Source organism: Sciurus carolinensis, chromosome 2, assembly GCF_902686445.1.
Source record: "Sciurus carolinensis chromosome 2, mSciCar1.2, whole genome shotgun sequence".
Taxonomy (NCBI): domain Eukaryota; kingdom Metazoa; phylum Chordata; class Mammalia; order Rodentia; family Sciuridae; genus Sciurus; species Sciurus carolinensis.
Window position 1 is genome coordinate 117,318,437 of NC_062214.1, and position 21,560 is coordinate 117,339,996.

The 21,560-nt window shown below is 34.1% G+C and overlaps 1 protein-coding gene across 1 annotated transcript; it reads left to right on the forward strand.

The window, feature by feature from the left end:
- Nucleotides 1-1,108: 1,108 nt before the first annotated feature.
- Nucleotides 1,109-21,491, forward strand: Arhgap11a (Rho GTPase activating protein 11A). The gene is given in 13 exon segments (XM_047541874.1): nt 1,109-1,944; nt 3,162-3,232; nt 4,990-5,086; nt 5,475-5,728; nt 6,690-6,793; nt 6,796-6,852; nt 7,022-7,168; nt 11,651-11,725; nt 12,592-12,756; nt 15,522-15,651; nt 16,413-16,521; nt 18,470-18,608; nt 18,949-21,491. Coding segments are annotated over 13 exon segments (3,063 nt in total). The 5' UTR covers nt 1,109-1,815; the 3' UTR covers nt 20,535-21,491.
- Nucleotides 21,492-21,560: the final 69 nt, after the last annotated feature.

Below are 21,560 nucleotides of genomic sequence, written 5' to 3' on the forward strand. Positions count from 1 at the left end.
TTTTCCTTTTCCCTGCAAGGGCTGAACTGGTATCTGCTCTTGTTCATCATCCTATAACATAATAAACGCTCAATAAACAACTGTAACAATAACACAAAAAGCTCAATTTCCATTTTGTTCCTTTCACTCCACAGACTTTTCTTTAGATTGGGAAGAGCAGAAGACCTAAGGACTTGGACTCCAAAAGGGGCAAAAAGATTCCAGGAAAATGTTCTCCACTTAAAATCATTCGCTGGGCAAATATTCATTTATTTAGCCCTGCACTATTAACTAATGGGGATACAATAGTGCATAAGTGCTGTCGCTGCTCTTAAGTTTGCCTTCTGTGGGGCGGTAGTAAAAGTATACCATATTGCCTTATTTAAACTGGGTCAGAGTTACCGCCCTAAAAGAATTACATCCCAGTAAACAGAACATCACGATGAGATTGCTGGTGTTTGAGAATGGAAAAGCTGGTAGGAGACCGGAGCTGGGCGGGTGCGGTCCTGCCTTGCCAACCAGATAACCATGGTTTCAGCAATGTCTGAGTTGCAGGGAGGGGGGCGCGCAGGGTTGGAGGTCCTTCGGGTCTTCTAACTCCAAGCCCCACAGAATGAAGCCACTGCAGCAGCAGCCTCCCGCAGACCTAAACACTACCATCGGGGCACCGAAAAGAGACCAATTTCCATAGCCTGACTTCTCACCAAGGGCGGTAGATCAGGGTTACTAAAACGGAGTTTGTATATCCTGACTCAAATTGTCTCACCTCGGATTCCGTAGAATTGTTTTTCGCAGTCAGAGGGCTTAGAGCTTCACCCAAGGTCCGAAGATAAGAAAATGAGGTGTCTATTACATATCCCCGAATATATTATTTTGGGAATAGGCCATGTATATTCAACAAACTTTAAATGGCAGTTTCCTCCAAAAACATAGCAATAAAGGAGCAAATGAAATTCTCATGTTTCTAGGTTTTGCTTGCCACACCCATCGCTGTCCCTTCTCTGTTCCAACCTCCCTAGACAGGCAGCTTCTGGCCACCCTCGGAGGTCCTGATTTTGAAAAGCGGAGTGGGCCAATTAGAGCGAAGCGCTGTTTGGCGCTGCCATTTGAGCTTGGGCTGGGACTGCGGGTGTGACGGCCGCAGTGGCTCGAAGGCATGAGGAAAGCTGTTTGGTTTTAGTCTGCGCTCCGGAATGTGCAGGCCAGGCTCTGCATGCAGGCTGATGGGGAGAAAGAGAAACCTGTGAAACGGGGTGACGGCGGCGACCAGCCCGGGCGGGGACCGGGACTGGAAGAGAGCCTGAGCAGCCGGCTGGTCCGGCGGCTGGGCTGGGGCAGGGGGCGCGGGAGCTGACTCAAACGCCTAGCTGGGTCTGCTTGGGCTGAGTGGCGAGGGGAAGGGTCGTGTTTACATTTCCGAGAGCGCTGGATTGGGAAGAGTAAAGTGTGGAGGAAAGGGGATCATTGCAAGTGACCGGAAGTGGCGAGAAGCTGACAACAGGCGTTGGTGCACCGAACTGAAAGAATCAAGGTTGAGAAAGAAGGGAGGTCCGTCTCAGTAGCGGAAAGGATTGGGTGACCAGAAAGAAGGTAGGGGTAAGTGAAAGAAGAGTTAAGTGTGGCTGGATCAAGTCGCCAGTTGAAGAGCGTGTGTGTGAGTGGATAGAGGATCGAGGAAAAGCCGAGGAAGTGGCCGAGGCCCTGGGCTGGAGGAGTGCCAGAGGTGGCTGGAAGGCTGCGGAGCGGAGCTCAAACCTGAGAGTGTTTGGAAATTGGAAGATTTGGTGGCGAACGAGAGTCAGGAACGTGCCTCCGAGAGTGGGCGACGTGTCCGGGATGTGGGATCAGAGGCTAGTCAGATTGGCTTTGTTGCAGCAACTTCGGGCTGTTTACGGCATTAAGGTCAAGGGTGGACGTGGGCAATGTGATCGCAGGAGACAAGAAACAGCAGCCACGGAAATAGGGGTAAGTTCTGAGAAAGTGATTTAGGTTAAAAAAAGGGGTGCTCACACCTGGTACCATCACCTGTTACCAGGTCATGTAAGACGTTCACTCTGTGGATCAAAAAGTGATGTGTTTAGGTATGTCTGATTCAGTCATGTGGTCACCTGTTGATATTTAAATAAAGAACATTCTTAATTCTTTTCAGGAACTTTTGGTCATTGAGAGGAAGTTGCAGCGTTTTCCAACCTAAGCATTATTGAAATTTTGGATAGATAATTGTCAGGAAAAGGAAGGGGTTTAATAGCATCTCTGGCTTCTGCCCACTAGTTGCCAGTAGCTTCCTTTACTTACGGCAACCAAAAATATCTCCAGATATTGGCTGTTTGTTTATTTATTTTTGAGGTGCTGGGGATTGAGAACTCAGGGCAAAGCCACACACTTCTTAATCAATGACATATTTTTTAAGAAGTTGGAATGCAGGTACAAAAATAGTGGCAGATTCTTAATTTGCTCTTGGATGTGCAAAAACACTTAAGTTCACCAATAGACAAGTTTGCTCTTGGGATTTCTCACTGTATTCACATTTGTGCATTTTAAAAAAATGAGTTTCAAGGTAGTTAAATGAAATTTAACTTAAATATTTGCAAACGCCTTGTATACCTCAGGACAGAGTTTGAAAAGCACTTTCTATAGAGTGTGGAAAAGAGGTCTGAAAGTAACCACCACCACCCCTCAGGCTAAGGGTGGAACTCAGAGCTTGGATTTTCACTCTACCAGTGAGCATCAGTCAGTAATTGTAACTACTTCTGATGTGTTTTAAGAGGTGTTCAGTGAGTGACAGAAATTACTGTTTACTATCAACTGGTTTATCAAATAAGATCAGTATTTATAAGGTCACTGAAGGAATCTATAGTATTTTTTGGGGAAAAGTTAATGTTTCGGCCAAATTGTGTTTAAGAATTTTCTTACTAAGCACTAATTGGATTGATTTTCCATAATCAGATTAGAGATTTAATTCACTAGACTGTTAAAAGGCTATGACTTTATCTTGACCATCCTTGTACTCCCAATGTCTAGCATAATGTCTAATAATACCTATTTTTTATCAGATGCTTAGGTATATATAGTAATAGCAGAATGTATTTTTTTATTCCTAAAGTTTTTAATTTACCCACTGATTAAGAAAATTTATTTTATGCCTAGTATTTATGTTAGTGTAACTGGATTTGTCTTTTTAGGGTAAAATATTTGGAGTACCTTTTAATGCATTGCCACATTCTGTTGTACCAGAATATGGACACATTCCAAGGTAAGCAGTTTGAAATGGAGAATAAATATTTCAAACTGGTTTTAGATAGAGTGTTTGAAAACAGTTGATTGATACACATATTCATTTCAAACCAGCAAATGATTTCATCTGTCAACATCAGCTTATGTGAAAAATAAAATTTTGAACTTTTATCTAATTTAAATGTAATTTGTGCTCATTTCCAGGATTGAATTTTAATGTTCATTAATGAATAAATGTTAGAAACAAAATTATTTTTGTTCTGCTTAATTTTTAGTTTTATACCAGTTCTTTTGCCATGGCTCTCAGATTAAGTACTAACTAAATTACCAATTCAGTATTAATTTCGATATTTTTTGTTTAAGAAATGTTGGATAAAAATATTTAAAATAGAGGTATTTGTGAATATATATTATGTAACACTTCAGCTTTTTCTATGCCATTTATTATTTTTAAGTAACATTTTGGACTAATCACATCAGAAAAAACTAGAAAGTTTGTTTTAAGACAATAGTTTTAAAAGGCATATCTTCTCCCTTTAATTATTTTCCCTTTATATAAAGTAGGGTTCATTTTGTCTACTTTAGTCGAATAATCTAGGTGTTAATTGATGCATCATACAAGTGCATCTATTGAACACCTTACTGCCCTTATACAGTTTTTCTTCATTTGTCCTTAGATGTAGATTCACAGTGTAAGGTAATCACTTAACTATTTTCCTTTTCACATGACCTATAAAAGACTTCATTTTCCCGTAATGAAAGCCTATAATAATTTTCAACATTTGGAATTGCTAATCCCCAGGAATAATGACTAAATCTTTGTTGTAATTTCTTGACCTCCTTTAAAAAAACAAACACTATCTGTCAATTACCCTCTATCAGCAGGACTGACATTCAGCCACTGTGCACCAATACAACTATCTCAGTTGTATGTAGCTGGCATATGTTTTAATTTGTTGGTACCAGCTGTCAAATATCTAAGTATTTAACATTAACATTGAGATTATTGTTCAAAATTTTAAAAAATTGAGCATCTACCCCTTAATATGAGAATTGTGAGAACTGGGATATATCCTACTTTTTTGAGGAATAATGTTGGGGTGAGAAAAACTTTACCTTATTTTTGATAGATATTTAAGTCTGTGTATGCTTTAAAGATCACTGATGGAGAGACAATAGATAAAAGAAGATGCCCTTGGTCAGCCATATGTCATTCCATCATAGAAAGGTCTAGTAAAAGAAGAGGAGTCAGAAAAGGAGTTTGAGAAGGAGTTTTCATTTATATAGCAGGAAAATCAGAAGAGTTGTGAAAAGAGTATTTTTGAGTAGAGGGATAGTTGAGATGTGTCAAATGCTCATGGGTTAAGCAAAATGAGCACAATGAACTGACATGTATTTGGCAAAGCAAAGGGCATTGGTGACCTTGATGGGAACTGTTTCATTAGAGTAATGAGGATAAGAGTCTGGAGAGGGTCAAGTAGAGGTGGAGGCAAAATGTAAGACAAGTCTATGTTCTGAAGGGAAGCACAGAAATGGAGTAAAATTGAAGAGTATGTAGAATTGAGGAGGCACATTGAAGTTGGCATGAATAAGATGAGCCTTAGAGAAGAATTTAGGAAGGAAGGACAACTAAAAGTTTTTATCATACGGATTAAAGAGATTTGTGACATTACAGTTTCTGAAAGTGGCAGAATACTCGTCCTGCTTATGTGGTTTGGCAGGGGAATAGAGTTTGGTAAGGTGCATATCTAGTCACTTGAAAAAAATCTCTTTCAGCTTTCTTGTTGATGCCTGCACATCTTTACAAGAGCATATTCAAACAGAAGGACTTTTTAGGAAATCAGGATCTGTTATTCGTCTTAAGGCACTAAAGGTGAGCATGATCTTGAACTCTAATTTTTCATTTGTACCGTTTTTCTGATTTGGCTTTTATAATTGAGTTATCTAGAACTATTATATAAATAATTGACTGAAATTGAATTCCAATAACTTTTTTCCCAGCAGAAAAATTTTTTTTTTTTCAAAAGAAATTATATCATTTCTATAGTGCTTTAAAAGTTTAGAGTGCTTTCAAATTCATGGTCTTTATTCCTATAAAGTAAAAATAAACAAATCACTTAGATTTTATTTTTAGCCTTCTAGAAAGGAGTATTAAAGATTAAGAAGATTTATGAAAGAAAGCTCTTTAATTAGATATAGTAAAGGTTACTTTATTGGCAATAAAAGCCTCCAAAATGCTCAAAATTATTAATTTATTTCAGAATAAACTGGATCATGGTGAAGGTTGCCTGTCTTCTGCACTTCCATGTGACATTGCAGGACTTCTTAAGCAGTTCTTCAGGGAATTACCAGAGCCAATTCTCCCTGTTGCTTTGCACGAAGCACTTTTCAAAGCTCAACAGTTAGGAACAGAGGAGAAGAATAAAGCTACGTTGTTGCTCTCCTGTCTTATGACTGATCATACAGTTGATATATTAAGATACTTCTTTAACTTTCTCAGGAATGTTTCTCTTAGGTAAGCGATAATTAAAAGTCTTAGGAAATGATTGGTTAATTTCTCAACTACCTAAAGATTTACACTTGTAGATAATCAATTCCATTTGGAATGGAAATTTTTCGAAAAATGATGTCCTTACTATAAAAAATATACCCTATATAATCTAAGAAACAGTGTACCAAATTATTTATTTTTGTACTGTCTTAACTCATTATGAATACCTTAATGGCTTATTGGTGTTTATAAGATTCATTGTCTTCTGAATGGCTTTTTTAAAATTCTTTAAAAATTTTTATTGGTGCATTATAATTACACATAGTGGGATTTATTATACCATGTTCATACATGCACATGACCATAATTTGATTAGCTTCATTCCCCAGTATCTTCCCTTTACATCCCCTCCATCCTCCCCATGATCCACTTTTTCTACTATAATAGCTTCTGATTAGTGTGTTTTAAAAATATTTATGGTTTGCTTTATAAATTTCCCCCCTTTTCCTGCTGTCATTGAGTCCATTATTTTACCCATACTTATAACCTCCTCACACTTCCAATTTTCTATTGTGGCTCTGAGAATTAGATAAACATGTTTAATTTGTGTGGCAAAATAAAGTTAGAACTCTGATTAGCATGATTTTATGATATATACTTAAATATACAAAGGCTGTGTATTTTGGGTTCTTATGGTTTTTTTGTTGTTGTTTTGTTTCCTTGATGCTAGAGAGTGAACCCAGGGCCTTGAACGTGGTGGTAGGCAAGTACTCTACCGCTGAACTATACCTTCAGTCCTTTTTGCTTCCCCCCCGCCTTTTTAAATTATGTTCAAGCCAATTATGTAGATGATTAGATTAGGGATAACTGTATTTTGACTTGTGTGTGACTGATAAAAAAGAGGTCTTCAAAATGTGCTCAATATTATTTTAACTTTCTGTACTTTTATCTTTTCATCCATCTAATAAACCTTTTTTCATTTAAGGTCCAGGGAGAATAAGATGGATAGTAGCAATCTTGCTGTAATATTTGCACCAAATCTTCTTCAGACAAGTGAAGGACATGAAAAGATGTCTGCTAACACAGAAAAAGACTGAGATTACAGGCTGCAGTAATACAAACTCTTATTGATTATGCATCAGATATTGGTAAGATACAGTTACATTATTAGTAGGATTTATTTAAATGAGAGAGATCCCAGCTTTTTCCTAGCAAACCATGAAGACAGCTGTTAGAAAACTGGTATATTATTATCTATACACTTGGGGTGGGAAGTAAAGAAAGAATAGTAATTGTCTTATGAACATATTCATTTAGGGCGTGTACCAGATTTTATCCTGGAAAAGATACCAGGTATGTTGGGCATTGATGGTCTCTGTGCTACTCCATCACTGGAAGGCTTTGAAGAGGGTGAATATGAAACTCCTGGTGAATATAAGAGAAGGCGAAGACAAAGTGTTGGAAGTAAGTGGCAGTCTTATTTTAGGGAGGGGTACTGTGATTTACTTTTATCTAAAATGATTTGCTTTTATCTTTAAAATGTATTTGAACATCAAGAAGCATAAGCTATGGTATGTGCCTTTTTGATGCTTATAGCATAGTTGGAAAAAACCTGACATGCTTGAAAAAAGTTGAAGTGACAATACAGTAATATTAAGTACTAAATTTTTAGCACAATGTAAAATGTCTTCAAAGGACAAAAGTTCTCTGGATCATAAGGATCAAAGGATTCCTCAAAGAGGAGGTCAAACTAAGCCTCCTTGAAGAGTGGGTGAAATTAAGGGGAATTTGGTGGAGGATCAGAAAACCTATATCTCTAAGAGATAGGAAGTATGCTAAGAAGAATGACTTAGGGAAGAAGTAATCTATATCTGTGTCTGTAAGTAAACCAGTGTGACTTGATGAAGGGTTCATTGTAAGGATTAGGATGGTATTATGGTGAGCTTGATGGCAGGCTAAAGAACTAGAATACTAACCTGCATATTAGTGAACTATTGAAGATTTATAACTTGAGGAATGACATAATTAAAATATTTTTTGGAAATTATCTGATTTGAAGAATTTAGACTTGGAGGCGGGGAGAATGGTCAAAAATGTGTGGCAAAAATATAAGTGAGATCTTTGACATGAATTTAATTAGAATGCAAACTAAATAATGAATGAATATTACTGAGAACAATCAAAAGACCAAAAGTTATATTATGGTGAAGTTGATAGTAAGATTTCTTACCTCTTGGTCAAGAAGACAAAGATCATTCCTCCTCCTTAGGCAATTTCTATTGCCTTAGGAAGTTTTTCTTTTGACTATAGGAACCAATAGTTAACTATCATTTCTTTTATATCTTTTGGCTTATATGTTACTGCATTCTTGTGTTTCTTCTTTGCATTCTTGTTGATTCCATTTATGACTTTTATATTATTTCCTTTGGGCTAATGTAGCAAAGTACCACAAACTGAGTGACTTACAACGATAGAAATATGTCTCACAATTCTAGAGGCTGGTCTGCAACCAAGGTGTCAGCTGGGCCTTTGACATCTGTAGGAGATAATTCTTTTTTACCTCTTCCTAGCTTCTGGTGGTATTTTTGGAGCATACAGTTTAACTCATAAATCTTCCTTCTATAAATATAGTTATTTCTTTGACACAGATCATTTTTATTGTCATCTTTCCTTTTGTGATCTTATTCATTTCTGTAGTTTCTGTTCATTTCCAACTAAATAGATGACTACCAGCTCTCTGAACATCACTTTCACTTTATTAATAACCTACTAAGGCTATCTTCTATTTTTCCTTGGTGCTTTAAGCTTGGCATTTGAAATGACAGTCTTCATCTCTTTAAAAAACCAGTTCTGTTGGATTCCATTTTCTTTAAAAAAAAAAAAAAAAATTCCATTTTCTCTTAACACTAACACCACCACCATTCCTTATACTCTCAGGCTTTAAACCCTGGTCTCATAACTGATATTACTTTACCATCTTTACTCACAGTTTTCAAATTTAAGTTTCAATCTTTGCAATGCTTACTGCATCTTTACTGTAAGAATCTCCTTAGACTTTGGGCCTCCTTGACTTTCCCTCTTATTGCTATAGTCATGTATCTCATACACCCTTCAAATACTTCCCTGGATAATACTAATAGTTACAGCTTGAATTTTAGTAGAGGTTTTTCATAGGATTGCTTTAGCATGTCTACTGTTTCTTGTCTTTCCTTTGTGCTACCTGTACTTTAGTCAAACTTTGTTTATTTCTTGTTTTCAGACACTTGTTCTTTTGCTTATATGGTTTATTGATATGCTTTTATATTTTTACTTTCACCTATTCCTGCTGTTCAGTTATATTCACTTGTCAAATTCAGGTTAAATGTCTTGTCAAGCAAGCTTCTTTCCCCATATTCCCCCCACTGGGAGAATTATTTCTTTCGCTCTGATATTCTATAATATTTTAGACTTTAAAAGTTTTAATCTGGTTTTATACTTATTCTTTGTATGGCTGTTATTTTAAATATGCTTTGAATGTAGAAACCACGTTTAATACATCTCAGCCTAGTGTTATTTTAGAATGGATATTAACTATTGCATCAATACATTAAGTCAAATTATTATTTGACTTAAATTCAGAGGTACCTTATTTATTTGAACTTAGAATAGCATTTGTCATGCATCACTAAAATACATCAGTTTCATTAATTTGAACTTGTTCAGGGACTCTAGACTATCAACATTTATTCTTATGTTTTAGCTAGTTTATTTTTTATTTTTGCATCTCACTTTAAAATGCTACAAACGGGGGCTGGGGAGATAGCTCAGTCGGTAGAGTGCTTGCCTTGCAAGCACAAGGCCCTGGGTTCGATCCCCAGCACCCAAAAAAAAAAAAAAAAAAAATTGCTACAAACGTCCATGTGATTCAGTGTATTAGCTTAGAAGAATTTGTATTTGCATGACTTTTTAAAAAAATACAGTAATATATAAAACAAAATTTACTATCTTAAACCATTTACATGTACACTTTAGAAATATTAAGTACATTCAAATTATTTCATAATCATCCAGAAATTTTATTTTGATATATATGAATAAGTTACTCTAGCTTTAATGCTACATATCACAATTCTCAATATATTACCATAGAATCTACACTGGATTCCATGGGTAAGTTCTAATAAGCTAAGTGATTTAATCATATTTTTCTGTTTTTACCAATGTATGTGAATATGTGTGTGTGCACCTCTGCATTGTCATGCTAACAAATATCTTTCAGAGTTAGGTGATACAGTACTGAACTGACTAAGATGATGCCTTATTGGCATAGAACTTCCTGATATGCACATAATAAGACTATGAGATTATTGCAGGGTTTGAGATAGAATTTTTCCATTTCTCTAAATACTCTAGGTAGTCTTTGGTATATTAGTGTAGTCCACGGTGCAATCAGGACAGCTTAAGAGTACCGAAGGAACCATTTATCCTTCTAATTTTGTTGTATTGTCCTAGTTGTGTATTTTCTGCTATGGCTGAATCTATTGCTCGGTTATTTTTTCTTTCTCTGCTCTGGCTCTAGTTTCTTGGTTTTTTTTTTTTTTTTTTTTTTTTTTTTTTTAATCTCTCTCTACTCTTTCATGTTAACCTTTATAGATTGGTACCAGAACAGATGTTATTATCTAATTATTAAGTTATTATCTAATTAGTTTAGAGCATTGCCAGTGCTCTTTGAGATTTTCATTATTCTTGTCTAGTTTGTGCCTATTTATTTGAGGGTGTAAGATTTCTCTAAAATTCATTATTGGACTATTTTTGAACTTTAAATGAGTGTTTTGAGTGGCATTTGGTGATCGATCAGGTAAATTTACATATTTAAATAATTTTTGTACCCTATGGTTACACGGTGTGACTACATCGTTTACAACCGAAGAAATGAAAAGTTGCACTCCATTTGTATACAATGAATCAAAATGCATTCTGCTGTCATGTATAACTAAATAGAACAAACAATTTAAAATAAAAAAAGAATTTTTGTGTTTCATTGTGACTGAAAATTAGGGACATAATTTTGCATAAAACTATTTCCATTACAATCACAATAATAGTTAAGTACAATGTATATTTTTTAGGCCTGTATTATTTGGAATCTCTGACCTCTTGTCTATTTCCTTCTTGATATTTTTTTCTTTTCCTTGATTTTTTTTTTTTTTTTTGTACTACAATTCTTTCTTTTCCTACCTTTTTTACCATTTGTTTTTTCTCATTTTCCATATTTTCTTTTTCTGATCACCTCTTAACTGCTCCGTTCTTCCATACTGTACCTTATTCTGACATTGCCCTCTTCTTAAATGATCTAATTCATTTGGAATTTTTTTAAAACTACCTTTTCAGGACTAATAACTTGCCAGTTAAATTCTCCAGCCCTGATCTTTGGACACATCAGTTCATATCCATTTTAGTGTCTCAGTCATGTCTAACTTTTCTCCAGTTTCCTTTCCATTTGGTGGCACCATTTCCTACTTGATTTTCAAACTCAGAAGTCTAGGTGTCTTATCTGCTGTTTTCCCATTCTCATATCCCATCAATCACCAAGTCTTGTCACTTCAATCACTTAAATACTTTTTTTCCTGCCTCCATTTCCATTGCTTCTGCCTCAGTTCAGACCTTCATCTTTGACTCAACAAGAGATTACTTTCCTTTTGTATTGTGTATCATACATATATGTATTACATTTCATTCTGTATTATACTTTGTTTTTTAGGGATATAGGAGTATAAGTGAGGAATGGAATAAAAATAGATTCTTTAGTATTTTTCTTTTGTTGAAATCATTCTTTTTAAATGACAATACTTTAAAACATAAGCTGGTATAAAAGTTAGATGTTAGAAGATCACCAATATCTATAAGACGAGGTGAAAGGCAGATAGCTGTTAAATTTCAATTACATGATTTTATCTTGCATTTCAGATTTTGTTAATGGAGCACTAAATAAACTGAAATCTAACAGAACACCTTCTATCACACCTCAGCAGGATAGAACTGGTAGGTATTTATTGTATGTATCTATTTAAATGAAAACTTCTGTAGTCTACAAAACTAGTTGCAATAATGATTACCTAACTTATTTTAGTTAATAATCAAATTGAGTTTCATCAAATCCAAACACTATTTTCAATAGAGATATAGTATTATATATATTATGTTGTGATATTGCTAATTACATTGGATATAATGAACCCAAAATAGTCTGTTATATTTCAAACTTTCTTTTCTTTTAGTGATAGGGTTTAAACCTAGGACTTCACACACACAAGGCAAGCACATCCCCAACTCCTTTAATTTTCTTAATCATGATATTCAGTTGCTTGTAATTTGGATACTGTTAAACATGTGAAAATAGTTTAACCTCAGTTTTGTTTTAGAACTGGACATTTTTTATTATATGTTCTAATATTTTATCCTAGTTTGTTTGTAAGTGTTGAGCCAATAACAGACAACATGATATCTTTTGTTTTCCAGAGTGAAGAAATGAACTGGTTAATCTCAGTTAGGATGAAAAGCAAATATAATAGATTAGTTTTTTTCTCAACGTCTCGACTATAATTTAGTTATGTTAATATTCTTTATGTTATTTTATATTAATATTCTTTATTATGTTAATATTCTTTAGTTTGTGTTATATGCATTTTTAAATCTGTTACTGCTCCTGAAGAGTCTCACCTCTTTGCATCTTCCTTATATTCATTTTAAGTAATTGCAGAGTGTTAATGTAGTTATATAACATATATTTGGTGGAAATATCCCTCTCACATTTTTTGATTAACTCTAAATAATAGTTTTATAAGTACAAATTATATAGAGCTTTATGTATTTTGCCAACTCTGGTTTATTTGTTCATTTGTTTTCAGCTCAACTCTCTCTATCACCAGTGGTTCTTACACCAAATGCTAAGCGTAAACTGCCAGTAGATTCTTCTCATGGTTTCTCAAGTAAGAAAAGGAAGTCTATCAAGCACAATTTTAACTTTGATCTGTTGCCAAATAATCTCAATGGCAGTTCCACACCAGTATCAGGTAACATACAATTTATATAATTGAGTTGTAAACATTAACATAAGTGCCTATTCTAGGCAAAAAGTTATTTTAGGTTATAACAGTTTTAGGAGACGGAGTTTTATTTTTATGTTTTATCAAATTTCTGTTTTTTTTTTTTTTTTTTCATTAATGTTCCTGGCTTTAAAAATAGACACTGATTTAATATAATTAATATGTGTATATGTTTTATGGTCATCTCTATTGGAAGTTAGATGAATAACTCAAAGTGAGAGTTTGGGCTTCTGTGGATAGCATTTTTGCTCAGGTTTTATGTGATTGGACATCCAAAATCCTACTTTAGTTACATATGAATCTATAGTCTATAACTATGGCTCTATTGCTGTCTTATGTTGAATTTAAACTGTCAAAAGTTTTGTCACCTTGAATCCAGAATCATGACCATCTAGGGTTATGATTTAGGGAAGGGACATTTTCATATTTTTTATACTGAAGTGTCTTTTATAAAAGCTTTAAAACTTTGTTTATACTGTTCTTTGTGGAATGGTTTCCATATCCCTTTTAAACTCGGGTATTTATTTTTAATTGATAAATAGTAATTTATGGGGTATGTTATATTTCAAAACATGTACACAATATGTGGCTATTTCAGTACATGTATACTAGTGTGTAATGATCAGATCAGAGTAACTAACATATAATTTCAGACATTTATTATTTCTTCATGTCTGGAACAAAGTCCTCTCCTAGCTTTTGAATACTAAAATTTTGTTACTAGAGTCTTAGATTTAGTCGACTCTTGTAGCATGTACAGAATACAGATTGATTCATTAAATTTATGATAAAGTGAAACCCTAACATCTCCATCTCATATTTGTCTCACACTTAATGAAAATATGAGTGATCTCTGAGTCCTTTCTTACATGTTTTTTTATTTCAGAAAATGGAATTCAGTAGCTGAATTTTGAGTTCTTCTCCCCAAAAGCTGTTAGTCACTTATTTTTTTTTCCTGTTATCCAAAGGCTTATGTGTTCCTTAAGTTAAAGGGAATAGCAGCTTGTGGTTTTTGAAGAAAAACCCTTCTTCAGAGGTTCTTTGTGGCTCATTAAAATGTAAGAATTCTAATGGTTACATCTGTAGTTATTTCAGGAGTAAGACTTAAACTCCTTGTAAGTAATTTACTGTTTTCTTTTTTTTTTTAATTCATTTTTATTGTAAACAAATGGGATACATATTGTTTCTCTGTTTGTACATGAAGAAAAGGCATACCATTTGTGTAATCATACATTTACCTAGGGTAATAGGTTTTGATTCATTACTGTTTTCTTAATACTTAAGTCTTTCCAGTTTGTAAGACTTTTTCCAAATGACAGGTGGGAATTATAGTTCTACCTTCCTTTACTTATTAGCATTATAATGTCTTCCTAAGGAATAAACTTCTGGTTTCTTCTCCTACAAGCTACCCCCTAAAAGCTTAAACATCTTATGTTGTTTTAACTTTAGTTTGAACCTGTGTAATTAGTGGCTTTTTTTTTAATGTATAAAAAAATTTCAACAACAATTCCTATTATTTTTCATCATTTTTCTTTGACCCTGCTTTCTCCTCCACAATTTAATAAATTCCATCTGTGAGAATGAAAATGGGTTGATTTCTAAGTATATGTTCATATAGTAGATAACATGCTTTTTTATGTATAAGCATTAATTTATAATCCATAGAGTATGTATTTGTAGCTCTTTTTTTATAGTGTAATAAATTTACATCCTCCATTTTCTGACTGTACCTCCTTATGACCACTGATACATTTTCAAGTTGACTAGACTAGCCCTGGGATAAAGCTACCTGTGGCAAATTGGATGTATTATGTTGACCAAAGCTTTCTTTAACCAAACATACCCAAAAGTAATGAGTATCTCTTAAGGGGAATATTCATGTTATTGCAAAATCAATGATAATGATGAATAGAGAGAAATCATTTTTGTTGGGTGTGTACCAGGTAAAATTCAGACATAAGTCAAATGCATATGGAGCCCTTGTTTGTAACTACTTCACTTTCTTCATAATTTTTTTTTACTTTAGTTGGTTTCATGTTATAAATGACATTGAACAACTCAATTAAATTTTGTTTCTATTGTGACCCGGTTTTTCACATGGAAAAAGCAATGGCAAAGTTAACTGTCAGCACTGATATAGAAAATTAGTTTTTGTTTGACAAAATTTTGAACAAATTATACTCCAGAATCAGTAGATAGAGGTTGGCTAGCAGGTGCATTCTGTATACAGACACCAACTTGTTTGTCAATATTTATTTTTTACAGTAGCATTAATATTTTGTACCAGCTATTACACTGGACATTGTGTGTGTGTTATATACTTATGTGCATATGGGCACAAAATTAATATTCATTGAAGAAGTCTATTTTCAGAGTTGACTTGTTTTGTAAATGGCCAGGGGTTAGGGACACTCAATTCTCTCCACAGCTTGCTCTCTTCATTGTATGACACTGTCCAGGCCTTCCTTGTATTATCAAGAGTTTGAAGCAAAACTAATGTAAAAGTTGCACTTAGTGTAACCTTTAACTTAACTAGAAAGTAAGAAATTGATACTTTTCTTTTTATTTGGGTCAGTTATTTGATACCTGAAGTTTCTAACCAGAAACTTTGTTTTTTGTTGTTGCTTGGAGAAGGAAATCTAGGCTTTAAATCTAATTGCTGCTGTTACTATTTTACACTTTGAAAAAGAAATAAGTATGTGTAGTATATTACATGTGGTTACTTTTTATAGTTCACTTTGATACAAGCCCAGAAGTGTCATCTCAGAGTTCACTCTCTCCTGTAGCCATCAGTGGAAGCCATTTGACCAGCACAGATGTGCTAAGGCGAAGTAAAAGGATTGCAGGCAAAAAAGTTTGCAGGTAATTTATCTAAGATGTTTTGTTTTCATTGGACAGACATTTGATGTATATATACTGTGCATATGTAGTATAGTATATGATTCTTGGTCAAATATTTTTTTCATTCTACCAAGAATCATATTTGAATCATAATTTGTTTAAAAAAAAAATCCCCTCCATATTTCTTTCTTGTAATCAAGTGTACTTCTTATTTCAACCAGAAATAAAATTCCTAATTTGAGTCCATTTGCTTGCTTAAAAATTTACTTTATGTTGATATTTTAAAATTTCCTGTTAGCTTAAAAAGCTAGTCTAGTCTAGTGATCCTGCTTTAAAAGCAACTAAATAATTTTGTAATAAATAGATCATTTATAAATGCAAACACAGTGTTCATATTTGGTACCTTTTTTTTTTTTTTTTTTACTTGCATCAGGGGTTGAACCCAGAGGTTCTTAACCACTGAGCAACATCCCCAACCCTTTCTTTTTTGTTTTTGTTTTTGTTTTTGCTTTTCGTTTTTGAGACAAGGTCTTGCTAAGTTGCTTAGAGCCTTCCCAAGTTACTGAGGCTGTCTTTGAACTTGTGATCCTTCCGCTTCAGCCTCCTGAACTGTTGGGATTATAGGCAAGCACCCCTATGCATATATTAACTAGTTTATAAGAATTTATTACTCTGTTCATTTATGAGCAATATGGTTTGCTGTAGACTTTCTTAAATTTCATTTTGCAAGAATTTCTGGTATTTGTGCTACAAACAGATATTTTAAATTCCACTCTTTTTAGGGTGGAATCAGGAAAAACAGGCTGCTTCTCTCCTAAAATCAGTCGTAAAGAAAAGGTTAGAAGATCTCTTCGTTTGAAATTCAGTCTGGGGAAAAACAGCAGAGATGCAGTAAGTGTCTTATCTCATTAATCTGTTTGTATTATCATAAAGCTGATGACTTGATATTAAAAGATACTCTCAATTCTACTTTCCCTCATCTACTGTACCATTCTCTATTCCTCTTTATATCAACACTTTTGTCCCAATATTTGATTGAAACTGCTGTTACCAAGGTGGCCCATGAATTCACAGTTGCTTAAACCTTCAGTCAAATATCATTTCTTCTTTGACCTGACCTGTAAGCGGCATTTGACACATCTCCTGTGTTAAAAAAAAAAAGTATTTCTCTTCTGTTTTTTTCTTTTTTTCTTTGCCTTTTTTTTTTTTTTTTTGGTACTAGGGATTGAACCCAGGGGCACATAACCACTAAGTCACATCCCCAGTCCTCTTTTTTTAATTTATATATATATTTTTTAGAGACAGGGTCTTGCTAAGTTGCCTAGGATCTCGCTAAGTTGCCTAGGATCTCACTAAGTTGCTGAGGCTGGCTTTGAACTCAAAGTCCTGCCTCAGCCTCCCGAGCTGCTGGGATTTCAAGCGTGCTCCACCATGCCCCTCCACTAGTATTTCTTAACATTTGCCTCTCTGACTTCCCTACTTGGATTTTTCCTCAAGTATAGCCTGTCTGAAGCATAGCTCCTGAGATGTGTTTCTTTGCTGCTCTTCTTAGCTCCCCATACCACACTTCCCCCTGCAGTCTTCCTCATTTCAGTTACCCAACTTATTCTAATCATTTAGTGGAAACCATGGCACATTCTTGATTCCTTACCTTTTCTCTCTTGTACTACATCTAACCCATTAGAAGAGCCTGTGTAACTTCTGTTTTGAGAGCATCTCCAAACTGATCCATTTTCATCAATGTACTATTCCCACTTGAAGTTCCATCTTTTCTCTGCTGGATTACTGCAGCAAGCACCTTTTAGCAAGTGAATTAATTTGCTGCAATATTGCTGCCAAATGATTCTTTTAATACTCAGGTTAGGTCGTATTGCATTCTATTGACTCTTCTTTTCATTCTGAATAAAAACCACAGTTCCTGCATTGACCTATAATGTTTTACATTATCTGTTCCCTGGACACATCTCTGAACTCTGCTCCTGGGAGTGCTCCCTTGCTCACCCTGATTCATTCACTGACCTTGCCTTTTGTTGAATGTGCCAGACTTTGCTTTAGCCTCAGAGACTGCCCTGGCATTTTTTTCTCTCTGAAATGTTCTTTCCCTTTGAGGTTTTTTTTTTTTTTTTTTTTTTTTTTTTTTGCATTACTGGAATTGAACCCAACCACATCCTACCATGAAGTGCATCTCCAACCCTTTTTATTTTATTTTGAGCAGGGTTTTGCAAAATTACTCAGACTGGTCTAGCACTTGTGATCTTCCTGCTTTAGTTTTCCGAGTAGCTGGGATTACAGGTGTGCACCATTGCACCTGGCTTCCCTTTTAAATCTTCAGGGCTCTTGCCCTTCGTTTTCTTTACTCACAAATCACATTCCTACCCTTTACCACGCTATATCCTCTGTACCGCTATACTATCCTCGATAGCAGTTTTTACCTTATGCGTTGTATTTATACAATATAATTTATTGTTTCTCTTGTTTTTATTGAATCTCTTAATCTAGAATGTAAGTTTTATGAAATTAAGATTCTGATCTTTTTGTTTGTGTATTTGTTTTCATTATATGTGAGCAGGCCCAGGCCCAGAGACAGCATAGAATTTGGTTTTAATTAGTGAGTATGGGAGATTGTTTTTATTTTATATCATTTAATATCAACTGATGCTTACAGTTTTCATTAGCAGGCAAGAATATTTGTGTTTGCTATAAATCTTCCCCAATTATATATATTTTTTGATCTGATATAGATTTTGATGCCTACTAAAAAAATTTACTCTGTCATAATAGTTTGAATTAACTAGGTTTACTTCTTAACCCAAACTTTTACTTTTTCTTTTCTGTACAGAATGGATGTTCTGGTGTCAATAGATATGAAAATGTTGGTCGGAGACTTGCAAATCAACAAAGTTTAGAAAATAGGATTGAATCTGTAAAAACAGGTCTACTTTTTAGCCCAGATATAAATGAAAGATTACCAAAGAAAGGTACATTTACATGATATCATTAGAATTTTACCTCAGAATTCTGTTTCAGTTACCTTTTTAATGTTAAGCTATATTAAGCAATGTGCTATTCTAGAAATTAAAAGCTCATGTTTAAATAGTGAAAATATTTGAATTGTACTATATTTTTCTATCAGTAACTGGAGGATACTTGTAAATATCAAAATATTTTACTTTTTATAGTAAAAATTACTTCTTTTAACACAGATGTTTAATTTTTTAGAAGTAAATGCTTAATACCTTTACTTGCTATGAGTTTGGATAATATTTCAAAACTAGATCAGATATAAAGGATTAAAAGCACTGAACTGCTTCATTTTAGGTTCAAAAAAGATCAGTAAATCTGAGGAAAACTTATTAACTCCAGAGCAACTAGATGAAACAAGTTACCAGATGTCTTGGACAGGACCTAGTAATTCAAGCTTTCGAGAAATGGATAAATATGAAGCTTCTCCAATAATGGGAAATCTTGAGGTGGGAAACTTTTCTTTGGAACCAGATATAACTGTTGAAAAGTCACCTGCTACATTATGTGGACTTACCCCTTCCATTTTACACAGCAAGCCTAACAGCAATGTAATGGGAAGCTCCCTTAGTGGGGATGAAAATAACTTGACCTCAGAGACTTTGGTGAAGATTCAGAAAGCATTTTCTGAGTCTGGAAGTAATCTTCATGAATTGATAAATCACAGGCAGTCATCAGTAACTAATGTGGGAAAAGAAAAATTAAGTGAAATATCTGATATAGGGTATAGTCCAGAGAAAAATCTACTTAAAACTAATGATTTGACTGTGAGAGAATCAGTAGAAAAGTATGAAAACCACACAGGTAAAGATGAAAATTGTTTTTCAGAAATAAACCTCTTACCATATCAAACTCAAAAATTTGGTAGAGAAGCAACTATAAAATGTTACTCAACTGAGACAAAGGTAGAACATGAAAAGGATATTCATTTAAAGTATTATTTAAATGAGCAAGAATTCCCCAAAGATGAACAAATTAAGGGACAGCAGTCCCCAAGAGATAAACTAAATACTATGTCAAAGGAGAATGAGAACACGATGGAAGAGAACTTAGTGAAATGTACAACTCCCAGGGAGGATGAGGCTAAATCCTCTTTCTCACAGCAGAGTGCATGCTATATAACAGTCCTGTCAAAACCTAGGCCTGTGAGAATTGCTAAACAACAGTCACTGGTAGAAAAATGTGATAAAACGGTTTCTGAAAGTTTACAAGTGACAGAGCATGGAAGAGTTTCAGATCACATACAGTGGTTTAATAAACTTTCTTTAAATGAACCAGATAGAACAAAAGTGAAGTCACCTCTTAAGTTTCAGCGTACTCCTGTCCGTCAGTCTGTCAGAAGAATTAATTCTTTGTTGGAATATAATAGACAACCTAAACAGCAGAAGATGGCAAATCTTGGCAACACAGCTTCTCCTCTGGTTAAATCAGTGAGCTGTGACAGTGCTCTGCCCTCTTGTACAGAAAGTACATCAAAAGATTCCTCTATTTCACATATGAAATCAGGTCCTAAAGAACAGAGGTCTACATCATATGAACAATCTGACATAAGTGAAATTTCAAAGTCAAGCATGGACTTAACCTCTACATCTTCCTTAAAGAAGAAGAGGCACCCAGATTCTGTGAATGCTTCTCTTGGGTCTACTAGAGTTTGCAAACAGGAGGTGATATCTGATAGCCAAATTAAGGTTCCCTTTGATGACTTGACTAATCATAATATATTAAAATCTGTTGTAAATAATAATATGGGCTTTTCTCCTGGGATAAAAAATAGAGTCCTTAGGAAACCATCAGAAAGAGAAAGGGTCTGGTACAAAGGTTCTCCAAAAAATCCTATTGGAAAGGCTCAACTACTACCAACAAGTAAACCTGTAGATTTGTAATTGCTAAATGTTATACTTGACATTAATGTAAATAAAATTAGCAGTTGAGTATGTGACGTATAGGATAATCTTCATGTTAGTTTGTAGGTCAGAATTGTTGTTAAGCAATACATTTTCTCAAACATTTTAATTTCAGAGCATAAGCAACTTGGATTTTCCTAATTGTACATGTGACTACTATGTTTCTCTTAATTATAGCAGTATTTAAACTTTTTAATTTTATTGTGATCTCCTAAAGCAGAGGTTACACCTTACTGTTTTAAAGAAATTGTTGCTTGGAAATTTAGAAAAAAATTAACTTTTGAAAATTGCATGATTTTTATTTTGTATGTGTGATCGGAAGAGTGAAACAAGTTGTGTCTATTTTTTGTTATTCCTCCAAGTTGGATAAGATTTTTATAAAAAAAAATCTGTACTATGGAAAGGGAAGGGGTAAGCCCCACAAATACTATGTCTTGAATTATAATTATGTTTATTGTCTTAACCAAAATTCCTGGAAATCCATTTACTTCACTCTGGTATCTTGATACTTTATTCCTATTTGGGGCAGTCATCTGGTTTATATATCTGCTATAAATGTACAGTTGTGTTCACTTGAACTGAGAACAGTGGCTAAAGCAGAATGGTGACTAAACTGTGCTCATACATTAAGATGCTGAAGTAATTGGTTATTTTTAGGCCATACTCTATTTCTAAAGGTAATTTGCACAAATGCATTTGTATCTGTTTTGTCCAATATAGAAATGGGAATTATCTAAGGAGGAATTATTGAACTTAAAAAATTTAATCAAGGTGATTTTTTAATATGCAGATGCTGGATTTTAGAATTTGAATAGTGGATATACCTATAAATTTTATTTGGATAAAATGGGATAAAATTTATGATGGTTTTATCTTGTGTGTGTGTAAATGTTATTTATTTAGCATAGATATTAAAGATAACTTTCTGGAAAATGACTTGCCTGTCTAAATTTATATTAAAGCATTTTTCCTCTGTTCTATTTTTATTACCTCAAAATTAATAAT